The sequence below is a fragment of the Aquarana catesbeiana genome, linkage group LG01 (assembly GCF_042186555.1).
Source record: "Aquarana catesbeiana isolate 2022-GZ linkage group LG01, ASM4218655v1, whole genome shotgun sequence".
In the NCBI taxonomy this organism is placed as follows: Eukaryota; Metazoa; Chordata; class Amphibia; order Anura; family Ranidae; genus Aquarana; species Aquarana catesbeiana.
The window spans coordinates 557,831,368-557,856,381 of NC_133324.1; the positions used below are offsets into that span (position 1 = coordinate 557,831,368).

Here is a 25,014-nt window from a genome sequence, read left to right on the forward strand (position 1 = left end):
AATACCCAGCAATACCCCGCAATACCCCGGAATACCCCGCAATACTCTGCAATAGCCTGCAATACTCTGCAATAGCCTGTGCAATACCATGTGCAATACTCTGCAATACCCCGCAATACCCTGCAATACCCCGGATATAAATAGTGTAGCGCTAGTATTGAATCATGAAGAGGATAAAAAAATCACAAGAAGCATAATATCAAACTTTGACCACCATAGATTTAAAGAGTCCTACCATAAAGGTTTTAGATAAATATCTATTCACCTCAAAAGAAATCTAAAGACCAATAAAGGATCAGATTCCGATGGTAGTGTCTGTGCACCCCATAGCTAAATTAAATGGGGCAGTAAGCAGAAAAGCAACAAAGAAAATATACATATAACCATTTGATTCATAACACTATATATTCTAAATAGTACTGGAAAGAGTCTCTATAAGAGTCTATTTATATAGAAGCTGAAGATTATAAAAGTCCAAAATAGATGATGATGTCTATACGCCACATAAATTGAGAGGAGATGGTAGACAATGATGGAGGCTTACCGGAACCGTTGGACTCACAGAGACATATATCCCTTGAGTCAGAAAAGCTTGTGTTGCCACCGGGCAGTAGAGTGAGGTGTCACGCTAGACCAATACGGAATCCGGATGTTGTATCCAAAGCTCCCAACAAATTTCTTTCTTGTATGACCAAATTTCGTAGTGGCTCATAGAAAGTAAAAAAGGGGCCACATAGTGTAATACCGTTTAAGAGAGATAAAATTTATTGTGGTAGAAAACTTACATGTTCCATGGTAAAAAAGCGCTTAAATTAAAATTGATGGCAGGCAGTGGAGTCTCCCGACGCGTTTCGTCTCATTAGACCCATTAGGTCCCCAGAGGAAGTCTAATGAGATGAAACGCGTCGGGAGACTCCACTGCCTGCCATCAATTTTACTTTAAGCGCTTTTTTACCATGGAACATGTAAGTTTTCTACCACAATAAATTTTATCTCTCTTAAACGGTATTACACTATGTGGCCCCTTTTTTACTTTCTATGAGCCACTACGAAATTTGGTCATACAAGAAAGAAATTTGTTGGGAGCTTTGGATACAGCATCCGGATTCTGTATTGGTCTAGCGTGACACCTCACTCTACTGCCCGGTGGCAACACAAGCTTTTCTGACTCAAGGGATATATGTCTCTGTGAGTCCAACGGTTCCGGTAAGCCTCCATCATTGTCTACCATCTCCTCTCAATTTATGTGGCGTATAGACATCATCATCTATTTTGGACTTTTATAATCTTCAGCTTCTGTATAAATAGACTCTTATAGAGACTCTTTCCAGTACTATTTAGAATATATAGTGTTATGAATCAAATGGTTATATGTATATTTTCTTTGTTGCTTTTCTGCTTACTGCCCCATTTAATTTAGCTATGGGGTGCACAGACACTACCATCGGAATCTGATCCTTTATTGGTCTTTAGATTTCTTTTGAGGTGAATAGATATTTATCTAAAACCTTTATGGTAGCACTCTTTAAATCTATGGTGGTCAAAGTTTGATATTATGCTTCTTGTGATTTTTTTTATCCTTTTCATGATTCAATACTAGCGCTACACTATTTATATCCATATTTTTTGCAAATTTCCTTTGTTTGTGTGTGAGCTGCTTTGATAGAGCAAGCGCGGTGTTTTTTGAGTTAATTTGTTTACCCTGCAATACCCCCCAATACCCCGCAATACTCTGCAATACCCTGCAATACCCTGCAATACTCTACAATACCCCACAATACCAAGCAATACCCTGCAATACTCTGCAATACCCTGCAATACAACGCCATACCCAGCCATACTTTGTCATACCCAGCCATGCTCTGCCATACCCAGCCATGTTCAGCTATACTCTGCCATGCTCAGCCATACTCTGCCATACTGTCAGAGAGCTTACCTTGCTGGTCGTGGTGCTGGCCGCCTTGGGGCGCGCCGGTGTGCGCTGGTGCGCATTGGCGCGCGCGTTCCTGTGGGTGCTACTGTGCACGCTCCTGCAGGTGTTGGTGTGTGTACTGGCGTGCGGGCGCGCCTGTGAGCGTCGGCATGCACGTGCACGCCGTTGGCGCCAACCAGCCTATTTAGGTTTGCCATGCACTCTGCTCAGTGCTGCCTGATCATCAGCTCCCTGTGCCTTAGTTCCCGTTGCCTGTTTCGTGTTCCTGTGTACCTGATCTCCTTACGACCCGGATTGCCTTTGGATTCTCCTGTTTGTTGCCTGTACCTGACCTTGGTCTGTTTGACTCCGCTTCTGCCTGCTCCTGTTGTACCCTTGCTGCCAGCCTTTTGCCGAATCCTGCTTGTGCCCTGATCTGCCTGTCTTGCTCCTGCTCAGCACCTGTAACCAGTGTTACTAACTACTGACCTGCTGCTTGAAGATCACCTCTCATCCTGTACCTGGATCCCTTCAGCAGACTCTCATACCATTCCACACTCCCGTGCCTCCTGTCTGCTCTACCAGGGGCCGTGAGTCGGATAAGTAAGGGAGTCTACCCTCTGCCCAAGCGGACTCATCAATCTGGTAAGTGGAAGTCTGACAGTATCAGGCAGCCATGACTGAGTCCGGGCAGGGGGCCTCCCCCATGGATGAACTGTGCAGACACCTGGCGGGACTTACCCAAGGTGTAAAAAGCCTTCAGGAAGGCTACTCAAGATTGGAGGAACAAGTTCGGGCTTTATCTTCTCCTTCCAACCCCCAGGGGGCGTCCTCTGCTGGATTCCAATCTGCACCCTCCGTAGTAATGCTTCCTCCAGAGCCCAGAGTACCCACACCGGAAAAGTTTGCCGGAGAACGCAGCAAGTATCGTGCCTTCCGCAATTCCTGCGAGCTCTACTTTGCTCTGCAACCCCGCACTTTTTCACTGGAAGCAACCAAAGTAGGATTTGTTATTTTCTTACTGGCTGGTGAGCCACAAACCTGGGCCCACCGCCTTCTGGAGCAAAAGTCTATTTCCCTAGATAGCCTAAATGATTTCTTCACGGCCATGTCCCAACTATATGAAGATCCCCAACTGACAGCGACTGCACCCCCGCGCACGCCCCCTGTAACAACACTTGGCGCCAAAGATAGGCTATTTAAAGGGGACTGTTCCAATGCTGCCTTGCTGTCCGGTCTACAGCGTTTCCTGCTCCCCTGTTCCCTTGTTACCAGTTTTCCTGTATCCAGTACTTACTTGGCTTGTTCCTGACTTACCTGTTTGCTGCCCGCCCCGATCTTGGCTGGACTTTGACTATTCTCTTGGTTTGCCCTCCTATACCTGATCTGCCCGCCAGTACCTTGACCCGGCTTGTCTGTACCTCCCTGCTGTCTGCAACCTGTTACTGAACTACAGTGCACCTCCCTGCTGTCTGCAACCTGCTACTGAACTACAGTGCACCTCCCTGCTGTCTGCAACCTGCTACAGGACTAAAGTGCACCTCCCTGCTGTCTGCATCCTGCTACGGGACTACAGTGCACCTCCCTGCTGTCTGCACCCTGCTACGGGACTACAGTGCACCTCCCTGCTGTCTGCAACCTGCTACAGGACTACAGTGCACCTCCCTGCTGTCTGCATCCTGCTACGGGACTACAGTGCACCTCCCTGCTGACTACAGGATCCAGCTTCCTACTCCAGTGTTCCAGTCAGGCACTTGTGCCCCTCTGTACTTCCGAGCCCCTGTTCACACCTTCAGGGGTTCCTGAGTCAGAGGTATACGAGAGGCCGTTCTCTGCATTCCGGGCTCCACCTACCAGGTACGTGATATCTACCATTTGTCTTGGAGGTCGAAGCTTTGGAGATCGCAGTGGGAGTGGTGCTCTCTCAACGACAGGGCGCCAAAGCCCTCCTCTAGCGGTCTTTTCACGCAAACTCTCGGAAAGAAATTATGATGTGGGGGATTGAGAACTTCTGGCCATCAAGGCAGCTCTGGAGGAATGGCCTTACCTGTTGGAGGGTGCTGCACATCCCATCCTGGTCTACACCGACCACAAGAATCTGGAATACCTGAGAACAGCCAAAAGATTAAGACCACGTCAGGCCAGATGGGCACTTTTCTTTTCACGATTCCAGTTCCACATAACTTACAGACCCAGTTCCAAGAATATAAAGTCAGATGCTCTTTTCCGTATCTTTTACGATTCGGAGAAGACCGTATCTCTCGATATGATTCTTCCTTCTGGGAACTTCTTGCTCCTCCGAGGGGACCTTGTCTCCCGGATAAGACAGGCCTCTGTGGGAATGCTTCCGTACCCTTAAACCGATTTGAGAGAGGGCCTGTTTTGGCGAAGAGACAAGATCGTGGTTCCTGAGACGTTAAGGGTAACTGTAATGGAACTATGTCATGATCATAAATTGACCGGACATTTCCAGTGTCCTGAAGACCACTAAGCTGGTACAGTGCACCTTCTGGTGGCCTCAATTATCCTGTGACTGTAAAAATTTTGTGGATTCATGTAACACTTGTGCTCGGAGTAAGAACACTAGGACAAAGGCCTGGGGATTATTAAAACCCTTACCTGTTCCAGAGAGGCCATGGAAGATGATATCGATGGACTTCATCGTGGAACTGACTCCCTCCGAGGGATTTTCTACTATCTTTGTTGTGGTAGACAGGCTGTCCAAGATGGCACATTTTCTCCCCATGAAGGGTACACCTTCGGCTATGGATACAGCAAAGATTTTGGTCAAAGAAGTTGTTAGGCTACATGGAGTCCCAGCAAGCATTGTGTCCGATCGGGGTGTCCAATTTACCTCAAGGTTCTGGAAGGCCCTCTGTGGTTCCCTCGAAATCGAATTGGCATTTTCATCCGCCTATCATCCCCAGACGAACGGGCAAACTGAGAGAACCAACCAGACCTTGGAGCAATACCTCAGGTGCTTCTCTGCCTTCTCTCAGGATGACTGGGTCTCCTTATTGCCTGTTGCAGAATTCTCCTATAACAACTCCTTGCACTCTGCCATCAATCAAACACCATTTTTCGCTAATTACAGTTTCCATCCATCCTTTCTGCCAATCTCAATACCTGAATGTACCGTTCCGGCTGTCTCTGAGACTATAAGTTTCTTTTCCACCAACAACAAACTCCTACAAGAAACTATGGCCAAATCCCAGGATTACAATAAAAAAATGTTTGATAAGAAGAGGCGTGGAGAATTGATCTTGGAGCCCGGCAACCAAGTGTGGTTGTCCACAACAAACCTGAAAATGACTTGTCCCTCTAGGAAATTAGGCCCTAAGTTTATGGGTCCTTTCCCGGTGAAGAGGAAAATAAATGATGTGACCTATGAACTTGATCTGCCCGACTCTCTAAAAGTGCACCCGGTCTTCCACGTGACGCTACTGAAACCTGCTACCTCTAATCCTTTTGCTGGCCGCACTGTCGGCCCACCCAAACCTGTCATAATTGACAACGAAGAAGAATTCGAAGTAGAGGCAATCCTAGACTGTAGAAAAAGAAGGAATGGAATTCAGTACCTCATTAAATGGAATGGGTATGGCCCTCTAGACAATTCCTGGGAGCCAGAGAGCAATTTGCATGCCCAGGAACTTTTACAGACTTTCAGGAATGTTCATGCCTCCAAGCTGGCCCAAACGGTGCGCGCGTTCCTGTGCATGCTACTGTGCACGCTCCTACAGGCGTTGGTGTGTGTACTGGCGTGCGAGCGCGTGCGTGTGCGCGTGCCTGTGAGCGTCGGCGTGCATGTGCGCGCCGTTGGCGCCAACCGGCCTATTTAGGTTTGCCATGCACTCTGCTCAGTGCTGCCTGATCATCAGCTCCCTGTGCCTTAGTTCCCGTTGCCTGTTTTGTGTTCCTGTTTACCTGATCTCCTTACGACGCAGATTTTTCTGCTGCTTGATCGTTCTTACGGAAGGCAAGAGGGGACTCCCCCCCTCCCACCACCCTCCGGTGCTTCTACCGATTCACCGCTGCGATCGAAGCCAGGATTGTTTCTTTTATTTATTATTATTTCAGGCTTCCCAGCCCAGAGGTGAGATGTGGGGTCTTATTGACCCCATATCTCACTGTAAAGAGGACCTGTCATGCCATATTCCTATTACAAGGGATGTTTACATTCCTTGTAATAGGAATAAAAGTGATCAAAAAATTATTTTTTTGTAAAAAAGTGTCAAACTAAAATAAATAAAGTAAAATGAACAATAAAAAAAAGTAAAAAATTTAAAGCGCCCCTGTCCCCGTGTGCTCTCATGCAGAAGCGAACGCATACATAAGTCCCGCCCACATATGAAAACGGTGTTCAAACCACACATGTGAGGTATCGCTGCGATCAGTAGAGCAAGAGCAATCATTTTGACCTAGACCTCCTCTGTAACTCAAAACATGTAACCAGTAAAAAATTTTAAAGCGTCGCCTATGGGGATTTTTAAGTAGGGATGTTTGGCGCCGTTCCACGAGCGTGTGCAGTTTTGAAGGGTGACATGTTAGGTATCTATTTACTCGGCAAAAAAATGCGTTCAAAAAATTGCTGCGCAAATACTGTGTGAGATAGAAAGTTGCAACGACCGCCATTGTATTCTCTAGGCTCTTTGCTAAAAAAAAAATATATAATGTTTTGGGGTTCTATGTAATTTTCTAGCAAATAAATTATGATTTTTACATGTAGGAGAGAAATGTCAGAATTGGCCTGGGTGCTCTAGAACGCCTGAAGGTACTCCCTGCATGTTGGGTCTCTGTATGTGGCCACGCTATGTAAAAGTCTCACAGATGTGGTATCGCCGTGCTCGGGAGTAATAGCAGAATGTGTTTTGGGGTGTAATTTGTGGTATGCATATGCGGTGTGTGAGAAATAACCTGCTAATATGACAATTTTGTGAAAAAAAAAATCTTGATTTTGCAAAGAATTGTGGGGAAAAAATTACAACTTCAAAAAACTCATCATGCATCTTTCTAAATACTTTGGAATGTTTTCTTTCCAAAAAGGGGTCATTTGGGGGGGGGTATTTGTACTTTTCTGGCATGTTAGGGTCTCAAAAAATTAGATAGGCCATCAGTAATTCCGGTGTGATCAATTTTCAGATATTGGCACCATAGCTTTTGGACTCTATAACTTTCACAAAGACCAAATAATATACACCAATTTTTACTTATTTTTACCAAAGATATGTAGCAGTAGCAAAATTTATGAAGAAAAATTACTAATTTGCTAAATTTTTTAACCGAAACAAAGAAAAACGCATTTTTTTACTGAATTTTCAGTCTCTTTTCTTTTATAGCCCAAAAAAAAAAAACCCGGCGTGATTAAATACCACCAAAAGAAAGCTCTATTTGTGTGAAAAAAAGGACAAAATTTTCATATAGGTACAGTGTTGCATGACTGAGTAATTGTCATTCAAAATGTGAGAGCACCGAAAGCTGAAAATTGGTCTGGTTATTAAGGGGGTTTAAGTGCCCAGTGGTTAAAAGTCAGATTTCGGCCTTGTCAGTATTTTTTCAAAGGCTGCTTGCCTCACATTCCTTGGTCCGGGCGTTTATACAAGGGGTAATGCATATGGTTCCAACGATCAAGAAACCCTTGTGCCCATGGGATCTGAATCTAGTCATGACGGTTTTACAAAAACAGCCTTTTGAACCAATACAGGATATTTCTTTGATCTTCTTGACAAAGAAATTGTTTTATTTTTGTTGCGGTAACTTCTGCAAGAAGGGCATCAGAGTTGGCAGCTTTTTCTTGTAAAGAGCCATACCTTGTTGTCCATGAGGACAAAGTGGTACTGCGTCCCCACCCAACCTTTTTGCCTAAGGTAGTGTCAGGTTTTCATCTGAACCAAGACGTGGTCCTACCCTCCATCTTCCCGCAGCCTCGTTCTGCAGAAGAAAGACTTTTGCACTCTCTTGATGTGGTAAGAGCAGTTAAAGTCTATCTGAAAGCGACAGCTCAGATAAGCAAAACTGATGTTTTGTTTGTGCTGCCAGATGGCCCTAGGAAGGGGCAGGCAGCAGCAAAATCTACCATTTCAAAATGGATTTGTCAAGTTCCACCTTTTCAAGTAAAGGTGCACTCTACCAGGGCAGTCAGTTCTTCTTGGGCAGTGCATCACCAGGCTTCTATGACTCGGATTTGTAAAGCCACAACTTGGTCATCAGTGCATACATTCACAAAATTCTATCAGGTGGATGTAAGATGGCAGGAGGTTGCTGCCTTTGGGGGCAGTGTACTGCAGGCAGCAGTTTAGATCCTCACGTCTGATGGCAGCCTGCCTTATTTGTGTCTCCCTCCCCTCAGTTGGCATTGCTTTGGAACATCCCACATAGTAATTATTATGACTGCTCTGTGTCCCATGATGTACGATAAAGAAATTAGGATTTTTATAACAGCTTACCTTTTCTTGGAGTACATCATGGGACACATAGGTCCCTCCCCTCTTGTTGGGATTTAGGTATATTGCTTGCCTACAAAACGGAGATGCTCCCAGTATGGGAGGGGTTATATAGAGGGGAACTTCCTGTCCTTGAGTGTACCAGTGTCCATTCACCTATAGGTGGCGTATAACCCACATAGTAATTACTATGGCTGCTCTGTGTCCCGTGATGTACGATAAAGAAAAGGATTTTACAGGTAAGCTGTTAAAAAAATCCTAATTTTCCCTGTCTAGTTGTTTTTCAATAGCCACTCAATACTACTGCACAATAACATCTTCCTTGCTCTCCTTATAAGTGCCTACCTTCATTGTGCTATATAGGGATGAGCTTCGAGTTCGAGTCAAACTCATGTTCGACATCGAACATTGGCTGTTCGCAAGTTCGCCGAACAGTGAACAATTTGGGGTGTTCGCAGCAAATTCGAATGCCGCGGAACACCCTTTAAAAGTCTATGGGAGAAATCAAAAGTGCTAATTTTAAAGGCTAATATGCAAGTTATTGTCATAAAAAGTGTTTGGGGACCCAGGTCCTGCCCCAGGGGACATGGATCAATGCAAAAAAAAGTTTTAAAAACGGCCGTTTTTTCAGGAGCAGTGATTTTAATAATGCTTAAAGTCAAACAATAAAAGTGTAATATCCCTTTAAATTTCGTACCTGGGGGGTGTCTATAGTATGCCTGTAAAGGGGCGCATGTTTCCTGTGTTTAGAACAGTCTGACAGCAAAATGACATTTTGAAGGAAAAAACTCATTCAAAACTACCCGCGGCTATTGCATTGCCGACAATACACATAGAAGTTCATTGATAAAAACGGCATGGGAATTCCCCAAAGGGGAACCCCGAACCAAAATTAAAAAAAAAAAATGACGTGGGAGTCCCCCTAAATTCCATACCAGGCCCTTCAGGTCTGATATGGATATTAAGGGGAACCCCGGCCAAAATTAAAAAAAAAAAATGACGTGGGGTTCCCCCTAAATTCCATACCAGACCCTTCAGGTCTGGTATGGATTTTAAGGGGAACCCCGCGCCAAAAAAAAAAAAAAAAAAACGGCGTGGGGTCCCCCCAAAAATCCATACCAGACCCTTATCCGAGCACGCAACCTGGCAGGCCGCAGGAAAAGAGGGGGGGACGAGAGTGCGGCCCCCCCCTCCTGGACCGTACCAGGCCACATGCCCTCAACATTGGGAGGGTGCTTTGGGGTAGCCCCCCAAAACACCTTGTCCCCATGTTTATGAGGACAAGGGCCTCATCCCCACAACCCTGGCCGGTGGTTGTGGGGGTCTGCGGGCGGGGGGCTTATCGGAATCTGGAAGCCCCCTTTAACAAGGGGACCCCCAGATCCCGGCCCCCCCCCTGTGTGAAATGGTAAGGGGGTACAAAAGTACCCCTACCATTTCACTAAAAAACTGTCAAAAATGTTAAAAATGACAAGAGACAGTTTTTGACAATTCCTTTATTTAAATACTTCTTCTTTCTTCTATCTTCCTTCATCTTCTGGTTCTTCTGGTTCTTCTGGCTCTTCTGGTTCTTCCTCCGGCGTTCTCGTCCAGCATCTCCTCCGCGGCGTCTTCTATCTTCTTCTCCTCGGGCCGCTCCGCACCCATGGCATGGGGGGGAGGCTCCCGCTCTTCTCTTCTTCTCTTCTTCTTTTCTTCTCTTCTTCATTTTCTTCTCCGGGCCGCTCCTCACACATGCTAGCATGGAGGGAGGCTCCCGCTGTGTGACGGCGCTCCTCGTCTGACAGTTCTTAAATAACGGGGGGCGGGGCCACCCGGTGACCCCGCCCCCCTCTGACGCACGGTGACTTGACGGGACTTCCCTGTGACGTCACGGGGAATGCCACAGGGAAGTCCCGTCAAGTCACCGTGCGTCAGAGGGGGCGGGGTCACCGGGTGGCCCCGCCCCCCGTTATTTAAGAACTGTCAGACGAGGAGCGCCGTCACACAGCGGGAGCCTCCCTCCATGCCAGCATAGATGCGGAGCGGCCCGGAGAAGAAAATGAAGAAGAGAAGAAGAGAAGAAGATGAAGAAGAAGAGAAGAGCAGGAGCCTCCCCCCATGCCATGGGTGCGGAGCGGCCCGAGGAGAAGAAGATAGAAGACGCCGTGGAGGAGATGCTGGACGAGAACGCCGGAGGAAGAACCAGAAGAGCCAGAAGAACCAGAAGAACCAGAAGATGAAGGAAGATAGAAGAAAGAAGAAGTATTTAAATAAAGGAATTGTCAAAAACTGTCTCTTGTCATTTTTAACATTTTTGACAGTTTTTTAGTGAAATGGTAGGGGTACTTTTGTACCCCCTTACCATTTCACACAGGGGGGGGACCGGGATCTGGGGGTCCCCTTGTTAAAGGGGGCTTCCAGATTCCGATAAGCCCCCCGCCCGCAGACCCCCACAACCACCGGCCAGGGTTGTGGGGATGAGGCCCTTGTCCTCATCAACATGGGGACAAGGTGTTTTGGGGGGCTACCCCAAAGCACCCTCCCAATGTTGAGGGCATGTGGCCTGGTACGGTTCAGGAGGGGGGGGGCCGCACTCTCGTCCCCCCCTCTTTTCCTGCGGCCTGCCAGGTTGCGTGCTCGGATAAGGGTCTGGTATGGATTTTTGGGGGGACCCCACGCCGTTTTTTTTTTTTTTTTTTTTTTTGGCGCGGGGTTCCCCTTAAAATCCATACCAGACCTGAAGGGTCTGGTATGGAATTTAGGGGGAACCCCACGTCATTTTTTTTTTTTAATTTTGGCCGGGGTTCCCCTTAATATCCATACCAGACCTGAAGGGCCTGGTATGGAATTTAGGGGGACTCCCACGTCATTTTTTTTTTCTTAATTTTGGTTCGGGGTTCCCCTTTGGGGAATTCCCATGCCGTTTTTATCAATGAACTTCTATGTGTATTGTCGGCAATGCAATAGCCGCGGGTAGTTTTAAATGAGTTTTTTCCTTCAAAATGTCATTTTGCTGTCAGACTGTTCTAAACACAGGAAACATGCGCCCCTTTACAGGCATACTATAGACACCCCCCAGGTACGAAATTTAAAGGGATATTACACTTTTATTGTTTGACTTTAAGCATTATTAAAATCACTGCTCCTGAAAAAACGGCCGTTTTTAAAACTTTTTTTGCATTGATCCATGTCCCCTGGGGCAGGACCCAGGTCCCCAAACACTTTTTATGACAATAACTTGCATATTAGCCTTGAAAATTAGCACTTTTGATTATTCATGTTCGTGTCCCATAGACTTTAACGGTGTTCGCGTGTTCGAACGAACTTTTTTCCTGTTCGCATGTTCTGGTGCGAACCGAACAGGGGGGTGTTCGGCTCATCCCTAGTGCTATGCAGTAAACCTCACATGCCAAACATAAGACTTCTGTACCCTAATTTATCATCTGAATGCTGTTGCATATTTTAAATCAGAAATGGACCACACTACAACACTAGAAAAGCTTACATTTGCAAATCAGTTTGCCTTCCCAGACAGCCACATCTTTTTTTATTTATAACATGTTTCACTCCCTAAACTGAACAAATAATTTCTTCCCTAATTGAATGTCTAGCCTTAATACTGAGACAATGCCACCTTGCTCAATCAGGGCAAAGTGACATTGCCTTTGATTCCATTGTACTTCCCTTGCCAGCACTCCCTCACTGCTCCTGCTTCAACAATTCTCAGTGCTTCTGGGTATAGGATGGGCATGTGACCTTTTCCCCTGTGACAATGCTCGGGTCTAATAGCCAATTGCTAAGCTCTAGCACTGTCACATGGCTGAGGAAGTGGTGTCACCACTCCCATTAGACTCCCACACCAGCTGACATTAGAGGCTTTAGCACCAGTTTCGACAGTACCAGGAGCAGCCAAGGAGCACTGGCAAGTTGAGTATCAGGAGTTTGGGGTGGGGACATTGGGTAAGATGACATTTTCTCTTTGAGCAGCGGTGGCCCTTCCCTATATGACTAATGGATAGATTCATGCATAGCATGAATCTATTCACGGCCGCCCCTGCCACCCCCTATTCAGACATCCAGCCCATTTTAGAACGCCAGGTGCCTGAATTACAGAAGCAGGGGTGTTTTTTTGAAGCACCTGATTAGAGCCATAGGCTCTAATAGGTTTCAAAATATGTGGGATCGTGGTGCAGAGCATTGCGCCATGAGCCCACCCAGGTGTTACAACAGCGAATGAACAATCGCTGTTTTAACACTGATCCTCAATATGGCCAATCAGAAGTTGGTGTCAGACCCATTTTCTGATTGGCCGAAAAGAGAAGACTCCTGATTGGCCACTGAGGAGGAGGGAGGAAGTGGAAGCCAGAGCCGTTGCCCATGGAGAGCAGGAGAACCGGAGAGCCGCCGAGAGCCTGGGAGAAGCGCCGCATAGATGGGGCAAGTGCCGCCCACCAACCAACCGTCCGGGGGACGAGGGGGTGTGGTACTGTTTGCCGCCCCCCCATAGAAAATTACCACTGGCTGCCACTGTCTTTGAGCTACTCTCTGTAGTCAAGGATGTAGTAATGCTTCCATAACCTTTATATTATAGGATACAGATGAGATATATATAATGTATGAGGGACGCTCTAGTCAAACCAGGACTTTTAATTTTACAGGTATAAAAAGGGATGCATGTAGTAGTAAGTGGCAAGTGTGTCCTATTACTGATAGACAGCCCACATGTCACAGGCTAGTATGGTAATCAAGATGTCAGATCAGAGTGTTATGCCCCGTACACACGGTCGGATTTTCCGATGGAAAATGTCCGATCGGAGCGTGTTGTTGGAAATTCCGACCGTGTGTGGGCTCCATCGGACATTTTCCATCGGATTTTCCGACACACAAAGTTGGAGAGCAGGAGATAAAATTTTCCGATAACAAAATCCGTTGTCGGAAATTCCGATCGTGTGTACACAAATCTGACGGACAAAGTGCCAAGCATGCTCAGAATAAATAAAGAGATGAAAGCTATTGGCCACTTCCCCGTTTATAGTCCCGACGTACGTCTTTTACGTCACCGCGTTCAGAACGATCGGATTTTCCGACAACTTTGTGTGACCGTGTGTATGCAAGACAAGTTTGAGCCAACATCCGTCGGAAAAAATCCTAGGATTTTGTTGTCGGAATGTCTGAACAAAGTCCGACCGTGTGCACGGGGCATTAGTGTGTGCATGGAACACAGTGTAGTGGTTAAGTTTCTTGTGAACGTAGGCCTAAAACATGCTGATATCTACAGAAGGCTTCAAGCACAGTATGGTGATGTGACAGTCAGCCGCAGTAAGACATAAATGTTTCAAAGATGGCTGTATGACCGCCAGTGATGATCCCGGCTATGGTGGTTCCCAGCCCACAGTAGTCATTCCTGTGAACATTCAGCACGTGGAACGCCTGATCCTGGATAACTGACACACAGGAAGCAAATCTTTCTGATGACGAAGTGAAGCAGGCTGTCCTAGGATGGTTTCGTTGTGCTGGCAAATCTTTCTATGCCGAAGCTATCCGGGCATTAGTTAAACGCTTAGTTAAATGTATAAATGTAGCAGAGGGTTATGTTAAAAACTAAATGCAGTTTCCACTCCTTGAAATTTGTTCTTTTACTATATAAAATCAAAAGTCACGGTTTGACTTTTACGTCCTTCGTATATATGCAGTATATTTTTTCATTCCATTACATTTGGTTTTAAACCAATATCTATGTAACGCAGGCTAGCTAGCATACCATTGTGTTGTTTGTGAATTTGTTATTGGTTTTTATTGTAGAAAAGGTCATGGTGCAAAATATGTACAATAGAGAAAAAAAAATACAGGTGAAGGAGCAGTTTTTGATTACATATAAGTATGTGGTATATCATGAGGGAAATGACAAGATATTTAGCAGTAAATATGTAATACATTTGGAAGTATGGTTTTAATAAGTGTCCAGAGGTAGTAGTTTAGTAAACATTATGGATAAAGAAACAGTATTAAATATTAAACCAATAGTGATGTTTCCCATGGGGTCTATTTCTTCTTATAAACATGTATAGTATCGTATAGCGTATGTATGGATTAATCTAGAACTGGCTGTTGGGATATCTTAAACCACAAAAAATTACCGCGCTACTCTTAAAGATGTGCTACTAATAATTAGTAGGATATTTCAAGCTGCAGTCCTAAAGTGAGGCGTGCACACATATATACAAAGAAAAATCAAAAAAAGACTGCGCTAAAAAGAGAACACATAATTGACAACATATATGATTATGTAGATAATAAAAAATTCAATCAATCAGGTGATCAAAACAAATATTGTGAGTATAAACAATACAGTAAAAATGAATTATCAATGTAGTAAACCAAGTATAACACAAAATTGTAATATTGAAAACAAATGTGTCAAATGGCAAAAAGTATCCAAAAGTATAGTGGAAATGTTCGAAGGGAATTAGTCCTTAGAGCCAAAGCAGATAGAATAGGTGATCTTACGGTTAAACACCCAGCACCCAGTGAGAAATCCTCCACCTTAATAGATATACGCTTACCAGAGGTAAGCTAGATAACAGCTTATCTGTGGACATCCACACAGGGGACACAGCTCCTTAGATCTCCTCACACGGAAGGGGCAGACAGGAACTTTCTTTCAGCAAACCTCAAACAGCATGCCAGGGGGACCCAGAAGAATAAAAAATTTCCTCCATAGTGTGAATCCGTAAAACCATTTATTAAAATAAGGGTAAATACACTTACATAAAATCGTAGTATAAAGATCAAGAGAACAGCCGGCCGGCTTGCATACACCCGTTCTAACGAGATAGGATGGAAACGATGAAGTCAGCGCGTCGACCTTCCGACGTACGTTTCGTCCTATTGGACGTCGTCATGGGAACGCTATTTTTTTTTTTTTTTTTGGGATATCTTGTATGGGGGTGAATAACAGGCATAATTGAGGTGTTAAGGGAATTTTTCTACCTGTCATTCGTTCTATCATGGTACTAGCATTGTGCCATATATTTTTGAGGTGAATACAGTCCCAAAATGTATGTAATAGTGTTCCTTGAGTGGGGCAGCCCCTGAAACAGAGGGGGGATGAACAGTGGGCGCAATAAAGCGCCCGCATCATGGGATTGTGGTTGCCAAACAAAAAATATTTTATTAAGTTTTAATTTAAAAAAAAAAAAAAAAAAAGAGGTCACGAGGCAAGGAGCGGGAAAAACGTTTTCTCCTCAGACTAAGAGGCTATATAAGCCTCTGTGTGACAGACCCGCTCACACTTGCCCTGAGGTGGCTTAAGTTTGAGCTCCCCTGCGCTAACCTGGCTGGCTTGGGCTGTCTCTGGGCATGAAGTTGCTAGTAAGAAGAGTCCTTGAAAGGGTTGCAGCAGAAGGAGGTGATGAATGGCTCCAGCTGTGTTTAGCTCTCTCAGAAACGGACACTCCTGTGGGTAATGTAGCGGAACAGCGAGCTATGGAGCCGCTCTGTGAATCTCGGCCAGATGTCTCTGACTCAGCACAGCGTTCACGGGCTCACAGCATTCAGCGGAGCTCTCCCTCAGAATGTTCTTTTTTAGAAACAGCAGCGGTGAGGATAGAATTACAGCCATAACTGAGCAAGCGGAGTCAGTGCAAGGGGTTAGAAGAAGCAACAGGCGGGGGAAAAGAAGTAGGAGAGTTTTATCCCCTTCTCCAAGTCGTGATAGCCGAGGCAGGGGCAGAACACACATATCATCAACACAATGCAGGGAAACTCAGCCCAGGAATGAAGCAGCTTTGCCTAGTTTAACAAATGTATCGCTGGACTCTCCACCTGCAAGCCTGGCTTCACCTACAATACAGCAGTCGCCACAGTATGCTGGTAGTCAGTCCAGGCAGATACCTCAGTCAAATGTGGCATCACTTGCATCCAGGCCAGCCAGGCTGGATGCTGTGAGAGCCCCTCTGTCTCTTTCCTCCCTTACAGGTAATTTTAGTCAAGCAGCGCCAGGTATACAGATTCCAGTCAGATGCAGTCATTCTGAAAACAGTCCAGTCGGTCAAATTCCTGTCAGATGCAGTCAGTCTGAACACAGTCATGCTGGTCCTGATATTAGTCCAGTAACAGCACCAGGTATACAAATTCCTGTCAGATGCAGTCAGTCTGAACACAGTCATGTTGGTGAGTTTGCTCAAAATGAATGAATTAATCAATTATTAGTGTCATTAAATAAATTTAATGAGAATATAGCTATTAATAATTCCACGTCTGTCTCTACAAACGTATCTCCTTCTCCAGCTAATGTTTGGTCTGGTAACTCTGTAGCTAATATTAATCCTATTCTTATAAATACAAGCATTCCTTTATGCATTCCTAACTCTGTTTCTGAGATATGTTTTAAAGAGGTATTCCCCTGTGAAATGTCTCCGTTAGGTTTTCATTTGCCTTTATCAGTAAAAGAAAAAATATGGAAAGGGGAATTCTTGTATTTATTATCGTTATTACCTATTGCTAAAGATTTCATTATAAAAATGGATAGAAGATTTGAGGATAGTGCTGAAGATAGACGCCGACCTGTTGCTAGATCCTTTTTTAATTGTTTGCAGGCGTTTTGTATATTCTCTACGATAATGGGTGAGAAGCATCCAGAGAAATGTCCTGGACTTTTTCAGCATTTGGAGCATATTCTAGAGGCATATAAAAGTTTTGGCGTCATGGGATGGTTTAATTATGACGAATCTTTTCGTCAAAAAATTGCAATATACCCTAATTTAAAATGGGGTAACAAAGATGTTGGGCTGTGGTTAAATTTAATTATTCCTCAGAAACCGGTATATGCAAGACCTCAGCCTCAGTCAAATCTGACCTCAAATGCGTCAGCATCAGTTTATAAGAAAGAAACATGTTACGCATTTAATGAAAATCAATGCAAATGGTTGAATTCATGTCGTTACCGTCATGAATGTTCTTTTTGTTTTGGTAGCCACCCAGTCTCCAGATGCTTTAAAAGAACATCTAGCAATCAAGTCCTCAGGGATCATACAAAAAGCCTGCACGCCTGTGAGGCTAATCGAAATGCATCCATGGTTAATGTTGTACCCCGACAAGGAGAAAGCACAATTACTAATTGAAGGTTTTTCTACAGGTTTTAAACTTCCTATTTTCACAGGTCCAGGTTGTCATGTATCAAAAAATTTGAAATCAGTCTCCCTCAATAGTGAAATAGTTAGGAAAAAATTAATAAAAGAAATTTCAGCCAATAGTATTGCTGGCCCTTTTCTCTCTCCACCGTTTAATCATTTTAGAGTTTCCCCGTTGGGATTAGTACCTAAAAAAGAGCCTAACTCTTATCAGCTCATTCATCATCTCTCTTTTCCTACATGTCAATCCTTAAATGATGAAATTGACCCATTATCTACTGCAGTCAAATATGCCACATTTGATGATGCTATTCATATTATTAGAAAATTCGGTCGGGGTGCTTTATTAGCAAAAGCAGACATCCAATCAGCCTTTAGATTATTGCCCATTGCTCCAGAATCTTACAATTCCCTTGGTTTCTGTTTTGAAGGCTATTTCTTTTATGATAAATGCTTTCCAATGGGCTGTTCATTGTCCTGTTTTTATTTCGAAGTTTTTGCTTCTTTTCTTCAGTGGGTACTACAATTTGAATCGGGTCATACTGGGATAATTCATTATCTAGATGACGTCCTGTTCGTTGGTCCGCCAGATTCTGTAGTTTGCGATTTAATCCTCAGGTTATTTTTCTTTTTAGCTAAATATTTCGGTATCCCCCTAGCAATGGAAAAAACTACTTTTCCATCTCCAATTATTGAATTCTTAGGCATTAAAATTAATACACAATTATTCCAGTTTGAGCCTCCTGCTCTTAAAATTTACAGGTTACAATCCTTTATTTCCTTCTTCCTGCGCAGAAAAAAAGATTTTATTAAAAGAGCTTCAATCATTTCTGGGTCTTCTGGCTTTTGCTACACGCATTATGCCTATGGGTAGAATATTTTCTAGAAGATTATCCTTGGCTATGTCAGGTCTAAAATCCCCATTTTCCCACATTAGGTTGACCTGTGCTCTAAAAGATGATCTACTGGTATGGTCCCAATTTTTGCAGGATTTTAATAGCAGATCTTTTTTCCAGGAAGACTTTGCTTTCACAGCAGATTTAGAGTTATTCACAGACGCTGCCGGTTCTCAAGGTTTTGCTGCTATTTTTCGTTCTCATTGGTGTTCTGGCGTATGGCCCCCACTTTGGATTGTTAACAAGTTTACAAAAAACATAGTTTTGCTGGAACTCTTTCCGGTTCTAGTGGCTTTGGAAATTTGGGGCGATCAGCTCGCTAACAAATGCTTTAAACTGTCTTTCTTCAAAATCTTTACTGGTCATAAAACTTTTGCGTTATTTAGTTCTCTTATGTTTAAAATTAAACATTTGGATTAAGGCAAAACATATACCTGGCAATCTTAATGTCATCGCTGATGCCTTGTCTCGATTCCAGATGGCTCGCTTCAGACAGCTATTGCCTCATGCAGATCTGGTTGGGTACCGCTGCCCGAGTCATCTTTGGGATGTAATTTAAACCCAGTAATCCAGGTTATTAAGAATTCAATTGCTCAAAAAACATGGACCAATTATTTGGTTGCATGGGAAAGGTGGTTGAATTTCAATAAAGAATTGGGTTCTCCTGCTTTACCACCTTCTGAGAGTTCGATCTTAGCATTTCTTTGTTCTTTAATTCAATTGAATTTTCCTTTAATCACATTAATAAAATATTAGCAGGATTTTCTTTTTTCCTGAAGCTGAATAATTAACCAGCCTGTAACAGTTTCTTTTCTGTTAAACAAGCTTTAAAAGGTTTACGGAAGGTTAAGTTGGTTCCAGATAAGCGAAGGCCAATCACTTTGGACACTTTGTCAAAGCTGTGTTTGGCTACTCCTTTTGTTTGTATCTCGGAATACGAAGCTATTTTATTTCATGCTGCATTCGTTTTGATGTTTTTTGCTGCCTTTCGTATATCCGAGATGTTGCCAAATAACAAACACAGTTTAGAAGGTTTGTTTTTATCAGAAGTATCCTTTTCAGACGATAAGGTCTTTGTTTTTGTCAGAAAATAAAAAATGGATAGATCAGGCAAAGGCCAGTGGCTCAATCTATTTTCTTTTGGTAACTCCATCCTCTGTCCTTTATTAATTCTCAAAAAATACCTTTCAGCCAGACCAGCTTCAGGTCATCATTTTTTTTGTTCACATAGATTCATCTCCTATGACAAAATTCCAGTTTTCATCAGTCTTAAAACGTTGTTTTTCTCATTTGGGCCTATCCCTTTTCAAATTTTCTACTCATTCTTTCAGAATTGGAGCCGCTACAGAAGCTGCTAGATTGGGTTTGAGTGATGAAGTTATTATGAGATTAGGTAGATGGGAGTCTAGTAGTTTTAACATTTACATCCGTCCTAACTTGTCTCTTTGATTATAGGTGATAAATCTTGCATTTGGATATTTGGCCATTCATACATTTACTGGGCTCATAAGAGAGCTGATCAGCGTTGCTATGGTTCCAACTTATCCTTGCCTGCTGATAAGTTTGTTATACTTTGGAAAGGTATTCGTGGTCTACAATGGACTAATCTTTTCACATTTCTGAATCATTTCATTCTTGGCCTTATCCATCTATGATAATTTTACACGTTAAAAACTTTGGATTTAATGTTTTTAATGAAGCAAGATTTGCATTGTTTAAGATTAATGTTTCCAAATACATATGTTGTTTTCTCTGAAATGGTGTCTCGACTGCATTGGTTATATTCTAATGACATGGAAAGGATAAAGCGGAGAATTAACCATTCAATTGAAAAATTTTTACCATCAATCGGGGGGATCTCCTTCCGTCACGTAGATTTGGAAGGTGGTTTTCCTGGTCTTTACAGACAAGATGGTGTACATCTTTCAGATGTTGGTCTTGACATTTTCAATTTAGGTCTTCAAAATTGCATTTAACAGGCCGCGGTGCTGGGGTAGCCTGGTTTTGTTCTCAAAACCCGGCTGGTGGGGACTTGTTTTTTATGAATTTAATTTTTCAGCTCGAGTCCTATGACTGGGAAAGTTAGAATTGGTTTTAATTTGAAAGAATATTTATTTATATTTCATTGGTTTATTTGAATAAAGTTATTTGTTTAATTCTAATACCAATAAAGGTGCAGCGGCCAATTTTATTCCAACCTGTTTGTTATAGTGTGATTATTAATTATTATATAGTGCAACCTACAATTCCATGAACAGTGGGCGCAATAAAGCGCCAGCATCATGGGATTGTGGTTGCCAAAGAAAAAATATTTTATTAAGTTTTAATTTTCAAAAAAAAAAAAAAAAAGAGGTCACGAGGCAAGGAGCGGGAAAAAACGTTTTCTCCTCAGACTAAGAGGCTATATAAGCCTCTGTGTGACAGACCCGCTCACACTTGCCCTGAGGTGGCTTAAGTTTGAGCTCGCCTTCCCTCCCACCCTTGTCGCTGGCACTATTATGTGGTTATGTCACTCTTGAATCAAGGGGGGACTTGTTTTTTATGAATTTAATTTTTCAGCTTGAGTCCTATGACTGAGCAAGTTAGAATTGGTTTTAATTTGAAAGAATATTTATTTATATTTCATTGGTTTATTTGAATAAAGTTATTTGTTTAATTCTAATACCAATAAAGGTGCCGCGGCCAATTTTATTCCAACCTGTTGTAGTGTGATTATTTATTATTATATAGTGCAACCTACAATTCCATGTTGATGGGTAGAATGAGTTAATTTTGTCAGGGGTAAGGTACCATCTATAGAGTAGTTTTGTGGTTGATTCTCTGATAGAAGTTGTTTTGGTGCACTTATGTAAATTTTCGAATATAGTATCCCATTGTTCAGGTAAAAATGATAAGTCTAGATCAGATTCCCATTGAAGCATAGGGTGTGATTTTTCTGGCATGTTGAATTCATTTAGACTTTTATAAATTCTGGAAATTAACTATCACGTGGGGAGGAGATGCAAATCTGTTTGAAATGTCAAAAGGGGGTATGGAGAGTGAGTGAAAAGTATTTTTGGTAGAAATGTCTGATCTTTGAGTAATTCTCATATTCTGCACCAGTTGAATGAAAATCTATCCTTTAGTACTGAATTTAGTGCTGGTGGGATATTTAAGCTGCCTGTGGATGGTACCAAGTCAGCAGGTGACCTTACTGTCTGGACAGACTAGGTCTAAGGAGACATGTCAATGCATAAAACATCAACAGAACACAGCTGTTCATATAGTCATACGATTCAGTATGCAGACACATTTGAGAAAACATAATGTGGTCCATAGAAAAAGATTTAGAACATGTTAGTAATAATTATATCAATTCTGATAAGAAGCTGTGAGTGTGTACTGCACATTTTATTGTTTAGCATCTGTGCATGGCAAATTATTTTTAAACAGTTGCTAGTTACCTGCTGTTTTAGGAGTTCTCGGACTTCTTTCAGCACTACATTGGTTTCTTTCATCTCTGCAAGCATTTGAGGAGAAACATCACCTAAAATAATAAAGGTTTTTTTTTATCCATTAGTACATTAACAGAGCATTTACTGTAGTTCTTTAGGTTTAATTAACATGAAGGAAGGATTTCATTACCAGTAGCAGTGGCAGAGGTAAACTGAAATATACGCTCTTCCCTATTCAATATACAAAATGTCAGTTCTAGCATAATTTGCCAGGAGGACCCTAGAGAATGGGCCCTGGTGCTGTAAGCTTGTGATACATTTTGGCTGCATTTGTGGGGTACCAGATGGCACAACACAGGGCAGTCACTCTAGTCAATTGTTTTAAAGAGAAACAGTTTCTTAAAATGAAAGTTTGCTGCAATTACAACTAACTATTGAAGTTTGCCTTTGTTGAGGCATTAAGGTTACCCCTCTGTACAGAGTGCCTGTCTCTGTATACTGTGTGGCAGAGTGGCATGTTTGCCACCACTACCCCCTCCCCTTCCCACCTGTCTCTAGTCATCAAGGACTCTGTCAGCTTCACAGCCGACAGGTTCGTAGCAAGCAACCATTGATGTTGACTCTGGGCAGAGCTTCATAGGAAAACTGAGGGACTTGCTCTCCCCTTGTGATTGACAGCAGGCAGTGGACAGATTATATAGCAAAGAACAGGGAATATGTCCAGGGAATCCGCCCACTGTCTGCTGTCAATCACAAGGGGGCAGACCTGATGGGAACAAGTGACTTTGTATCCCCATCAGGCCCTGCCCACCCAGTTACAGAATTCCTTGGTCATTGCTGCGCTGAGGATGGCATGTTATTATGGACACTACTGACTTAGTGTGCCTCTGCACACAGCACTTGCCCCAAATTCATGTGCCTGTTTCCAATAGGTACATGGATCTGTCACCTTCAACAATATTTGCTAAGAAGGGACATGACCGAATTCTAAAGAGTGTCATAGATACTCTCTATGAATTCTCAAGCATGAGTTTTCTAAAGAGAGAGCACAGTTGTAACTTTATCCTACGGGACTGTCTCTTTAGGAAAACCTGTAGAAGTTGCATGGGTGGAGAAGGGATCTGGGAGTTCTTTCTCTGACAAACTCCTATACTGCACTGTATGTGTATGTGTAATCTAACATGGATCTACTGAGTTTTAAAACTATGTTGTATTTTCAGCGAAGCTGCTAAGATTAGCCTAATAGGTGTGAAATGGATTCTATACCTCTAAATGCTGGCTGGCTGAAAATCATAAATTTGAAATACTCATGTGAAATATTTCCCATTTATCTGATAACAGGAAATTAAAAAATAGATTATTTTAGCCCAGAGTATAAAGAATACACAAAATACTATACATTGCTTCTAAAGACCAATTTTTGCTTGGACATAAAAAAAGGAACCCCCAGCAGCTCTTTAAAAAAAAACACAGCTGCTATACCCACCTCCTCTCCAGTGATGTCACCAAACGACTTACCAGCTTACTAATCCATCCCGGGCTGGTGCAAGGATTTTTGACACCCTAGGCGAAAACCTAATTTTGCCGCCCTCCCCCCATCCTTGGCTCTGCCCCATGACTCCACCCCCTTTGCCCTGCCCATGTGACAGGAGCAGGCGCTATACAGGAAACATTGGCTCTGCTTCCTCTAGTGCCGACTCCGTTCTTCACACTGATGCTCGGGGATGGCAGGTTGGAAACCCGCGATCTGGGCTTGCCGACCCACCATCCCAGAGAAGGAGGTGGCGGGTCACATCAAAGGGTGCCAGCGGTTAGGCACCTTTACTGTAAGGCATGCATTGTGTGTTTCTGTGTGGAGGCCTGCACTCCTCAGCAGCTGGGCACAGATAACAGCTGGGAAAGTCGTCCTGTTTGTGGAGGAGAAGGTCTCCATAGGTGAAGAATAGGCCCTGGCAGCATTACATCACCCATCCATATGAAGCAATGTATGGACAGACACCCAATACCACTACAGGAGGGGGACCCTTACATCCAGGATAGGTACTCAGTACGATGACATCACACATGTGAGCACAGATCAGTCTATACAACACTATACAGTGTATATACAACGTCAGTGTTCTTCACTCACCTGCCAGGGTTCTGCATCCGACGACCCTGCCAGGAACAATCCCTGCCTCCAGGCTCCAACTGTCACCAGTCACCGACCCAGCAGCGCCCACTACTCCTATAGGCTAAAGCACACACTGCAGCTGTACAGGACAGGCCAGGAGGGAGAGCTGCCTCTACGAATGGTGGTGACAAGGGGGGGCGGGGTCAGGGGTCACATGACTCACCGCAGACAGATAGGTCATTGATCATAGAGGCGTGCAGGGGATGTTTGCTTCCCTTCCACTGCGACATATCAATGCTGCGCCTCTATAATGACACTCTGGAGCGGAGCAGCTGCCTGAGTTACATGCAGCAGAGGCATCCCCTGCATCCCTCTAGATGTGCACGTTTCATTACAGCCAGCAGCGGCTGCACCCACTAGGGGTTATAATATTGTTACAGCGGTATTTATAATACAGCACAGAAAATGTACATTGCTTGGCTGTGGAGGCGGAGAGTAGGGAAAACAGCAGCTGGGTCCCCTGGGCAGCAGTGCACCCTAGGCGGCTGACTAGTTTGCCTAGTGGTAGCACCGGCCCTGAATTCATCGTCGATCCACTGTTGAGTTGAATGACATCAAGCATCATTTAACGCACTTCTTGTGAACCCAGGGTATCATTGCTTTTTCCTCTGCCCCAGAGTCACAGGAAAATGCTATAGAGAGCTGACCACATCATTATGTGATGGCGCTCTCTGCAGCATTTCATACATGTGAGAGAGATCAACTTAAAACAGGTTTTGACCCAGTGGTGAACCTACTGTCCTGAGCTTACTGTTCCTTTGATAAAACAGTTTTTATACAATTTCAGAACTAGAAGGGAAATTTATTTTTCCTTAATGTGGTTGTAAACTCTTACATATACCCAGTGAAGTGACTGACCTCAGGTGATACACAGAGATTAAACAAATCCCCCTACGTAAGTTGTATGTGTGTATCTGAACATCCATTCAAAATCCAGAACTTATAAAGCTTGTCTAATAATGTTAGAAAGAGGGGGTATAGAGGTGAAGTTACACTGTGTAGATCTATCTCAGTGAGGAGAGCTCTAACAGCTGATTGGTGGGAAG

At 43.5% G+C, this 25,014-nt stretch overlaps 1 protein-coding gene across 1 annotated transcript in view; it reads right to left on the minus strand.

Annotated features, from left to right (window-relative positions):
• COMP (cartilage oligomeric matrix protein) overlaps positions 1 to 25,014 on the minus strand; it is a 227,582-nt gene that overhangs the window by 161,678 nt on the left and 40,890 nt on the right. The window contains exon 2 of the mRNA XM_073596126.1: positions 21,805 to 21,887. Coding sequence (XP_073452227.1) covers positions 21,805 to 21,887 — 83 coding nt within the window. The remainder of the gene's footprint in view (positions 1 to 21,804; positions 21,888 to 25,014) is intronic.